A 12,040-nucleotide genomic window follows, 5' to 3' on the forward strand; every position below is an offset into this window, starting at 1 on the left:
ATCAGAAGATAATCAATGGTCTATCATAAAGATCATCACTGGTCTATTATAAGGATCAGAAGATCATCAATGGTCTATCATAAGGATCAGAAGTAGTGCTGGGCGGTATACCGGTTCATACAGAATACTGGTGTGTTTTTTCTTTACCATATGAAATTTTCACATACCGCAATACCGATTCCATAGCAAACAACTCCAATGCGTGATGACGTAGAGAAATATCCGTCCGCACAGCGTCTCTGGGAAGTGTAGTCCGAGCCACACTGAACTGACTGTGAGGAGCTGGGAGGGGACTACAACTCCTGGCATGCACGTGACTTCCGAGCAGGTGCGGGGAACTCGAGCAGCACTGTGGAGACATAGAGGAGAGTTACTGGGCGGCCTGACCAAAATCCCGGGTACCATGGTGAGGACCCCTGACCACCTGACACTATACTGAGGAACACCCCCCCCCCCTCCCCCACCCCATGTCATTTAGAATAATACCGTGATATACATTTTTGGTCGTACCGCCCAGCGCTAAACAAAAGATCATCAATGGTTTACCATAAGGATCAGAAGATCATCAATGATCTATTATAAAGATCAGAAGATCATCCATGGTCTATTATAAGGATCAGAAGAAACACATGAAACATGCATAGTGAAATTCAATAATGTGGAATTAAATCAGTCCTATGGGGTTTAACCAGTAGGAAGGTAGGATTCTCCACCATAAGGTGATTTTAGTACTTACCTGGCAGACAGTAATGGACATGCTTAGGAAGGATCTGCGCTTGTCTTGGGGCTTAAATGGCTTTGTTGTGAGATTACCATAATACTGTGGTAGCTTTATGTGAACTGGTATTTCCTTTTTGAGTTTTCTTCTTTGCCTACAAATCCCATAATTCCATTTTCTTCTCTCCCACACATCAGCCACCCCACCCATTGAAACATAAATGAGCTGCATCCATTCAAAAGACCTGGGGTTTTCAATCAGGGTGTCTACAGCTGTTGCATTAGTTGCAGATTGATCTCTCTCTGACCCAGCGATCGCTCCACCCATTGAAGCAGACAGGCTCCCTGTCATCAGCTGACTAGTGAGGTCAGGTTTCGGCCGCATTGCAACCTGGGAAAAATCTGAGACAACAGTCATTTTGTATGCTGTAAAAATAAATATTGGGGTGACAATCACAGAAGAATTGTGAGAAAACCGTCACACACAGGTACAGACACTATATTATGTACAACACTAACTTTACAACCCCTGTAGCATAGTCAATAAAAAATAATTCCTGGAATACCCCTTTAATTCTGCATTTTGTGTTTCTTATGCATTTCGCACCTTTCCGTGTGTTTTGTAACAAAGTTTTAATTGAGATTTTAAACTCTTATTGTGGTGAAGTGGGGGAGGGGCTTTTAAGTATAAATGGTTACTGTGCTGATATAATCCGATAAGTAAGGATCTGTAGATCCAAAACCCGTCAGAGTTGCGTTTTTTCATAGTATAAATTGTCCTGTTTGACACTCCTATGCCATACTTTTTAATAAAGTGGTTTTTAAGGCGTAGTGCTGGCCCAAGTATCTCTTTATACAAAGCAGTACCTCATCCTTACTCATCTATATTGATCAGCATTTCCTGCAGGGAAATCAAGGCGCGGGAAGTGGCGCAGCCGATGTTGTCACTTCTATTTTGCCACTAAAATTTTATGTTCTTTTCCAAGTCAGATCAGTCAATTGTTTGGTTATTTTGAAATCTCACAAATTCTTTTCCCCTCCTTTCATGACATAGTAAAATTAACTCTCTTTCATAGTATGAAAAGCCAGAACAGGAAGAGGAAGGAAAGAAGAGGTACGAAAATCAGAAATTGGAACGTTTTGAAACGAAACATCGAAATGATGAATACATTGTGCCGGTTGTCAACCCAGGTAATTAGATTATTTTTTTTTTTAAATAAAATTTCATCTGGTCCTATATATGGTAAAATTGTGCTGGTTGGTAATGAGGACAGTGTGCGGATGCCCTAAAGCGGTGTTTACCATCCACTGTGCATCCAGCTGTTGCAAAACTACAACTTTCAGCATGCCCTGACAGCCAAAAAAACACAAAATGGACTGGGATACTGCAAACTCCCCCTCTTAAAGAAAGATGTTCTCTGTGTTTTGTACCAGGATACCGCATAGGCTAGTGTTTCTTCACCAGTGTGTCTCCAGCTGTTGCACAACTACAACTCCCAACATGCTGGCAGTTGTAGTTGTGCAACAGTTGGAGGCACTCTGGATTGGAAACACTGACCTAAAACCATTGTGACATAAGGTGGTGACATAGACTGTATTGAATAACCATCAAAGACCCGCTAAATCATTTATCAGTATTGTTGAGAGAAAAACAAGGATTCCCGATGGTACAACTACAATTTAGTCAGTAAGATCCATCCACGGAACCGGGCCAGCATTGGGACATGTAACCGCTTTATACCTTGGGTGGTTACAACGACTGTACTTGTTGCAACTAAATAACAAAACATTCATATCGAGAATCTGAGCGCATGTTTATATATGGACTGTGGAGATAAGAGGGAATTCGAATTTACACGCTTTTAAGCCCAGAGAAGCAACAGAGATCATTAAGTGCTGTGATATGTGACGATTTCTCACTTATTGAGGGAAAAAGGTCCAACACCAATGATAGTGAGGGAGCGTTACATCTTACGATCACAAGATGGGAACACGTCACGACCCCCGCCACCCTCTCCAAGCCTTCGGAACAAAATGTTTCAAATGCTGGGGCAGCGGAATGCCCCTTTAACCTCTTGAGGACGCAGGGCGCACCTGTACGCCCTGCACCTGGTCCCGGTATATAATGCAGGGTCATGCCGTGAACCCGCGTCATACCGGGTCGGTCCCGGCGGCTAGTGAAAGACCCTGGGCTAATAGCGTGCGGCACCAATTGTTGTGCCGCGCGCTATTAACCCTTTAGACATGGCGTTCAAAGTTGATCACCGTGTCTAAAATGAAAGTGAAAGCTTCCCGGCAGCTCAGTCGGGCTGATCGAGACCATCGCGGTGAAATCACGATGTCCCGATCAGCTAGAACCCAAGCGGAGGTTCCCCTTACCTGCCTCCGTCACGTCCGATCGGCAATTGATTGCTCCAAACCTGAAATCCAGGCTTGAGCAATCGACCTCTGATAACACTGATCTTTGCCTTGTCAATGCACGGCAATGATCTGTGTATGAGATCGGTATGTGCAGTGTTATAGCCACTAAGGGGGGGGGGGGGGGGGGGATGATGTGCTATTACATTGCAAAAAAAAGTGTGAAAAAGAAGTTAATAAAGATAATTTAACCGCTTCCCTAATAAAAGTAAGAATCACTCCCCTTTTCCCATTTAAAGAAAAAAAAGTGTACATAAAAATAAATATAGACATGGGAAATAAATTTAGACATGTGGAAATATCCGAACTATAAAAATATATTGTTAATTAAACCGCACGGTCAATGGCGTACACGCAAAAAAATTCCAAAGTCCAAGATATTGTGTTCACTTTTTATATCGTGAAAAAATGATTAAGAAGCGATCAATACAAAAATGGTAGCGCTAAAAACTTCAGATCACAGTGCAAAAAATGAGCCCTCATACTGGCCCGTATGCGGAAAAATAAAAAAGTTATAGAGGTCAGAAGGTGATAATTTTAAACATTAAAAAATGCACTGCGTAGAAACGGGAGTCCCCAAAGGTAACAAAATGACATTTTTTTCCAATTTTTGTTGCACAATGAATTTTTTTCCGTTTCGCTGTGGATTTTTGGGTAAAATGACTAATGTCTCTGCAAAGTAGAATTGGTGGCGCAAAAAAAAAAAAAAAACATAATATGGAATTTTAGGTGCAAAATTGAAAGCGTTATGATATTTAGAAGGTGATGAGGAAAAAATGCAAAAACGGAAAAACCCTGTGTCCTTAAGGGGTTAAAGGAAAAAGGTCTTCCAGCTCCAATAATAAGCGGGAGATCTTTACCACCTACAATCACAAGAGAGGAACACCTCCTCTTATCAATGGGAAAGGTCTTCCGACTCCAATGATAAGTGAGAGATCTTCACATATTACAATCACAATAGGAGAATACCCCTCTTATCATTGGAGTTGGAGGACCTCTTTCCATTAATAGCCAGTGGGGTGGATGCCCTTTCGGACGTATTGGGGGGAGATTTATGAAAACCTGTCCAGAGGAAAAGTTGGTGAGTTGCCCATAGCAACCAATCAGATCACTTCTTTCATTTTTCAGAGACCTTTTCCAAACTGAAAGAAGCGATCTGATCGGTTGCTATGGGCAACTCAGCAACGTTTCCGCTGGACAAGTTTTGATAAGTGTACGTTCAGACGAGCGGATCCACAGCATATTTTACGCTGCGGATCCGCCGATGAGGGACCCTACAGTGCTGCCTCAGATGTGCCTGCTTGGAGCAGCAATACGCCACTACGAGCAGACACACTGCTGCGATGTTCGAATTGCTGCGCATGCGCGGTGTATGCGCACATGTCGAGGCCGCTCCCCTTGCTCCCTTAGCTAGGCCGAGAGCAGCCGGGATGTGCGAGTATACCGGCCATGCGTGCAGCGAATCGCACATCGTAGTGTGTCTGCTCGTAGCGGCGGATTGCCACTCCGTGCGGGCACATCTGAGGCACCCTGTAGGTGTCCTTCGGTGGCGGATCTGCAGCGTAAATTACGCTGTGGATCCGCTCGTCTGAACATACCCTAAATCTCCCCCATATTAAACCTGTCCAGAGGAAAAGATGCTGAGTTGCCCATAGCAACCAATCAGATCACTGCTTTCATTTTGCAGAGGCCTTTTCAGAAATGAAAGCAGCGATCTGATTGGTTGCTATGGGCAACTCAGCATCTTTTCCTCTGGACAGGATTTGCTAGATCTCCCCCAATGTACTTTTTGGACTTTGTAACTATGAGTAATGATAATTAACGCCTGAATTCAGAGGCCGCTCTTCTCCTGCAGACTCCTATTCTGATATCCAGCGTTTCCTTCCTTATTTCTGTCTGAAGTGGAGAGATAAGTGTCTGTTCTGCTGCGAGGGACTTGTCAGGCTGTTATGTCTGGAGCCCTGAACGCCGTATGAGAAGCGACCAGAAACTGTCTGATCTGAGACAAGTCTGACCTTTTTATTTTTCAGCCGGAGACCTTTGAATATTTGGTATTTTTGGTCGGTATCTGTAGACGTTCTTCTGCCGTTCAGATTAAGAAGCCGCTCTTCACTCTTTTTATCTAAGAAATGTAAAATGTCCAGATCCCAGTGTGGTGAGCCATGGGGTGCGATGTGAGGTGTAGGGGCAGATGGTGTTGCCCAGGGGTAGATGGTGTTAACCCCTAAGTGTTCATGACGCCAGGGCGTGGTTTGCCTATGTAACCACCTGACGGTAATCCCGTTACTCCTAGGTTAGACAGGGGTAAATAATAGTCCAAGGCCAGGTTAAGGTTAGCGGTAGCTTTACTGAAGGTTGACCAGATATAAGTCTTTACAGAGTAGTAAGGATCCCAGAGAGGTGACCAGAAACACAGGGGACCTCACAGCTTGCTGGGACTTGCAGTGACTTGACAGACTTTAGCGCAGCCACGCTGACTATAACTGACTTGACTTGACTGTAGGTAGTGACAGCAGACAGAGATGACTTGACTTACTGACTTGTGGCTGTAATTTAGGTTGAGGCCTCCAGATGTGCTGGACACTGGCTCTGAGACGTCTGGACTGGACTTGACCTCAGGATCTAAGAGAGAGATTGTAGAACCTCCCCCTCTTATAAAGGGGCGGAGCAAGGAGCCCATAGGCTAGCTGCGGGTCATCTGGTCACCTGGTGCTCTCTGGGTAACAAAACATGTGACTTTAACATGTGACAACCCTTAACATGTGACTAACAACCATTTGACCATATCAAAGGTCCTTTACATTCAATGTACAACTAATTACATTATGGGGGAACACTGAGGACGTACAGGGACTCAAGCTGATAGGACTGTGGGAGCATATCCCGTACTGGGACACCACACCAGGCAGGAGACGCAGCAATAATTTCCAGTTCAGGAACGTCTTGAGGATGATAACACTTTTCAATAAAAGATTTAGCTTCTTCCTCCAAAGCGATTTTTCCCTCCCTGTTAATTTCACTTCGCTTTAAACTTCCAGTGCTGAATGAGGTTTCGGGCTCTGGTACAGATGTTGCTTAGCAACAGTTCACAAGGGGTAAGCGCGTTGCTTTGGTCGGCATCCTGACAGATCGTTCTGTCTTCCAGAGGCTTCACTATTTGTCTCCATTTATTGATGGATCACGATGTGCGGAAATACATGTCGTGAAATGAGCCTTATAACCAAGTCATGTGACCCTGCTTCTTAGGTGATGGATATGAGGATATACAGGAGGTGGGATGTGTATGAGGGTATACAGGTAATGATATGAGGATAGACAGGTAATGATATGAGGATATACAGGTAATGATATGAGGATAGACAGGTAATGATATGAGGATATACAGGTAATGATATGAGGATACACAGGTAATGATATGAGGATATACAGGTAATGATATGAGAGTATACAGGTAATGATATGAGGATAGACAGGTAATGATATGAGGATATACAGGTAATGATATGAGGGTATACAGGTAATGATATGAGGATATACAGGTAATGATATGAGGGTATACAGGTAATGATATGAGGATACACAGGTAATGATATGAGGATATACAGGTAATGATATGAGGGTATACAGGTAATGATATGAGGATAGACAGGTAATGATATGAGGATATACAGGTAATGATATGAGGATACACAGGTAATGATATGAGGATATACAGGTAATGATATGAGGGTATACAGGTAATGATATGAGGATAGACAGGTAATGATATGAGGGTATGCAGGTAATGATATGAGGATATACAGGTAATGATATGAGGGTATACAGGTAATGATATGAGGATATACAGGTAATGATATGAGGGTATACAGGTAATGATATGAGGATAGACAGGTAATGATATGAGGATATACAGGTAATGATATGAGGATACACAGGTAATGATATAGTTACATAGTACGGTCGAAAAAAGACATATGTCCATCAAGTTCAACCAGGGAATTAAGGGGTAGGGGTGTGATATACAGGTAATGATATGAGGATATACAGGTAATGATATGAGGATATACAGGTAATGATATGAGGATATACAGGTAATGATATGAGGATATACAGGTAATGATATGAGGGTATACAGGTAATGATATGAGGGTATACAGGTAATGATATGAGGATATACAGGTAATGATATGAGGGTATGCAGGTAATGATATGAGGATATACAGGTAATGATATGAGGATATACAGGTAATGATATGAGGATATACAGTTAATGATATGAGGGTATGCAGGTAATGATATGAGGGTATACAGGTAATGATATGAGGATATACAGTTAATGATATGAGGGTATGCAGGTAATGATATGAGGGTATACAGGTAATGATATGCGGATATACAGGTAATGATCTGAGTATGTACAGGTAATTACATGAGGATATACAGGTAATGATATGAGGGTATACAGGTAATTACATGAGGATATATAGGTAATGATATGAGGGTATACAGGTAATGATATGAAGGTATACAGGTAATGATAAGAGGATATACAGGTAATGATATGAGGATATACAGTTAATGATATAAGGATATACAGGTAATGATATGAGGGTATACAGGTAATGATATGAGGGTATGCAGGTAATGATATGAGGATATACAGGTAATGATATAAGGGTATACAGGTAATGATATGAGGGTATACAGGTAATGATATGAGGGTATACAGGTAATTATATGAGGGTATACAGGTAATGATATGAGGGTATACAGGTAATGATATGAGGATATACAGGTAATGATATGAGGGTATACAGGTAATGGTATGAGGGTATACAGGTAATGGTATGAGGATATACAGGTAATGATATAAGGGTATACAGGTAATGATATGAGGGTATACAGGTAATGATATGAGGATATACAGGTAATGATATGAGGGTATACAGGTAATGATATGAGGGTATACAGGTAATGATATGAGGGTATACAGGTAATGATATGAGGGTATACAGGTAATGATATGAGGATATACAGGTAATGACATGAGGATATACAGGTAATGACATTAGGATATAAAGGTAATGATATGAGGATATACAGGTAATGATATGAGGGTATACAGGTAATGATATGAGGGTATACAGGTAATGATATGAGGATATACAGGTAATGATATGAGGATATACAGGTAATGATATGAGGATATACAGGTAATGATATAAGGGTATACAGGTAATGATATAAGGGTATACAGGTAATGATATGAGGGTATACAGGTAATGATATGAAAATATACAGGTAATGATATGAGGGTATACAGGTAATGATATGAGGATATACAGGTAATGATATAAGGATATACAGGTAATGATATGAGGATATACAGGTAATGATATGAGGATATACAGGTAATGATAGAGGATATAAAGGTAATGATAGAGGATATACAGGTAATGATATGAGGATATACAGGTAATGATAGAGGATATACAGGTAATGATATGAGGGTATACAGGTAATGATATGAGGATATACAGGTAATGATATGAGGATATACAGGTAATGATATGAGGATATACAGGTAATGATATGAGGATATACAGGTAATGATATGAGGATATACAGGTAATGATAGAGGATATACAGGTAATGATATGAGGGTATACAGGTAATGATATGAGGATATACAGGTAATGATAGAGGATATACAGGTAATGATATGGGGGTATACAGTTAATGATATGAGGGTATACAGGTAATGATATGAGGGTATACAGGTAATGATATGAGGATATACAGGTAATGATAGAGGACCTACAGGTAATGATATGAGGGTATACAGGTAATGATATGAGGATATACAGGTAATGATATGAGGGTATACAGGTAATGATATGAGGATATACAGGTAATGATATGAGGATATATAGGTAATGATATGAGGGTATACAGGTAATGATATGAGGGTATACAGGTAATGATATGAGGGTATACAGGTAATGATATAAGGGTATACAGGTAATGATATGTGGATATACAGGTAATGATATAAGGGTATACAGGTAATAATATGAGGATATACAGGTAATGATATGAGGGTATACAGGTAATGATATGAGGATATACAGGTAATGATATGAGGGTATACAGGTAATGATATGAGGATATACAGGTAATGATATGAGGGTATACAGGTAATGATATGAGGATATACAGGTAATGATAGAGGACCTATAGGTGGTCCTGCGGGGGTTGCATTTCACTTTGTCCTATGGCCAGGGAGTGCACTGCAGTGATGAGAAAAACTATTTTGGTATTAAAAATAAAATATTAACATAAATAATAAATAATAATAATGTAAAAGAAAAATAAACATATATGTATATCATTTTATGTCATCTATTTATTAATTTTTTTCAATGGAATCTTCTCACCACATAATAATAATAATAATTAAAAAGATAAAAAATGTTTGTGGTGCAATAACTAATTTACGGCTGAAGAAGCAGTCAGCGGCCGTAAGACGTTCCTCCGATAGAAGCGCGTGAAGGTCGCGTAGGTATTTATAGGAAAAAAATACACAGATTGTGTCTTGTAAACTGAGAGGGTAAATCTAACGATAATCACGGAGGGGACGCGGGTCGTTGGCGATTTTCTTCTGGTGTTTATTGTCTGCGAAGACTCCGGTAAACAGAAACCACATGAATCCGATCGGATGTTTCCAAATAGAGCGTTTTATTACTTTTGTACCTTGAGAGTGAAGTTTGAGATCTCTGTGGTAACCGGATCTCATCTGCCGCCGCGCCGCGCTTTATTGCTTTTGCGGCTCCTGCGGCTGTTGCCATTGGTGAGTAATATGAAAAACAATATCTGTCATTTATAGAACAGCGCAACGAATCTATTACGGGATAGAGATTGATGCCGCCGTTATTTTTCACCTTGTACCTGGGAACTTTTTTATTGCTTAGGAAGCGGCTCGTGGAGCTATTATTTTTGGGATTTATCGTCGCGAAAAATTGGGTCCAAAACTACAAAGAAATCAGGTTGCAAAACTACAACTCCCAGCATGCCCGGACAGCCGAAGGCTGTCCGGGCATGATGGGAGTTGTAGTTTTGCAACAGCTGGAGGTGCACTGGTTGAGAAACACTTGTCTACAGACAAGTTGAAGCGATTGTCCATGTTAGGGAGCACTACCTTGTAAGAAGTCTCCCTACAGCGCCACCGGAGGCGAACTGAGGCAGGACATGATTAAAGGGGTTATCAAGGAAAAAACATTTTTTATATATATATATAGAATCCAAAAAGAAGCAGCACATCAAGAAAGATGAAGGTCTGTAGGCAGGGTGCACGCATGCTGGAGCCACGGTCCTCTGGTTCCTTAGTAATAGTAGTAGTAAATGCAGCACACCAAAATCTAATGCAAAGTGCTTTATTCCATGTACCGTAGTACAAAAGCGACGTTTCGCCGGCCTCACGCCAGCATTCTCAACTAGAGAATGCTGGCGTGAGGCCGGCGAAACGTCGCTTTTGTACTACATGGAATAAAGCACTTTGCATTAGATTTCGGTGTGCTGTATATTACTACTACTATATATATATATATATATATATATATATATATATCAACTGGATCAAGAAAGTTAAACAGATTTGTAAATTACTTCTATTAAAAAATCTTAATCCTTTCAGTACTTATGAGCTGCTGAAGTTGAGTTTTTCTTTTCCGTCTAAGTGCTCTCTGATGACACCTGTCTCGGGAACTGTCCAGTTTAGAAGCAAATCCCCATAGCAATCCTCTTCTACTCTGTGCGGTTCCCGAGACAAGCAGAGATGTCAGCAGAGAGCACTGTTGCCAGACAGAAAAGAACAACTCAACTTCAGCAGCTGATAATTATTGGAAGGATTAAGATTTTTTTATTTAAGTGATTTACAAATCTGCTTAACTTTCTGGAGCCAGTTGAGATATACAGTATATATATATATATATATATATATATATATATATATATATATATATAAAAATTTTCCTGGTATACCCCTTTAACACTGAAATCAATAGGATGTCCAAAGTACAAATCCAGACTCCACACACGCTAGGTAACTGCTGGAGGTGCCAAAAAAGATGGGCTCCCCGTATTAACATAAAATGTATAAATGAGTTCCTCTACAGCGCCTCCGGAGGGGAACTGAGGTATGACATGATTAACACTGAAATCAATAGGATGTCCAATGTACAAATCCAGACTCCACACACTCTAGGTAAGTGCTGGAGGTCCCAAAAAGAAGGGCTCCCCTGTCGTAACTCAAAATGTATAAATCTGTTCCTCTACAGCGCCTCCGCAGGGGAACTGAGGTATGACATGATTAACACTGAAATCAATAGGATGTCCAATGTACAAATCCAGCCTCCACACACTCTAGGTAACTGCTGGAGGTCCCAAAAAGAAGGGCTCCCCTGTGGTAACTCAAAATATATCAATTATTTCCCTACAGCGCCTCCGGAGAAAAACTGACTTTTATATGTAAGGACTGGACTTTTTTGTGTTACGTATTTTGCCTTTTTTTGTGTATTTATCTTAATTTTTTTTAAATTTTGGGTTAACATTTTGGACACTTTGGAACCATTTGCGTTTTCATAGAGTTTTGGTCTCAAGATACAATGGGGGAGATTTATTGAAACCTGTGCAAAGGAAAACTTGCCCAGTTGCCCATAGCAACCAATCAGATCGCTGCTTTCATTTTGCAGGGGCCTTGTTAAAAATGAAAGTAGTGATCTGATTGGTTGCTATGGGCAACTGGGCAACGTTTCCTTTGCTCAGGTTTTGATAAATCTTCCCCAATGTTTTTCCTAAAACCAATGAATGTTGTAACTTGAGGGGCCCTTATATCGGATAATCAAGC

The 12,040-nt window shown here is 40.7% G+C and overlaps 1 protein-coding gene across 5 annotated transcripts in view; it reads left to right on the forward strand.

Moving 5' to 3' along the window:
* ACOT7 (acyl-CoA thioesterase 7) overlaps positions 1–12,040 on the forward strand; it is a 207,042-nt gene that overhangs the window by 79,497 nt on the left and 115,505 nt on the right. For all 5 annotated transcript variants that reach the window (XM_056541982.1, XM_056541981.1, XM_056541984.1 and 2 more), the window contains exon 5: positions 1,794–1,908. In XM_056541982.1, the coding sequence (XP_056397957.1) occupies positions 1,794–1,908 (115 nt within the window). The remainder of the gene's footprint in view (positions 1–1,793; positions 1,909–12,040) is intronic.

This window comes from Hyla sarda, chromosome 10 (genome assembly GCF_029499605.1).
Source record: "Hyla sarda isolate aHylSar1 chromosome 10, aHylSar1.hap1, whole genome shotgun sequence".
Classification (NCBI taxonomy): Eukaryota; Metazoa; Chordata; class Amphibia; order Anura; family Hylidae; genus Hyla; species Hyla sarda.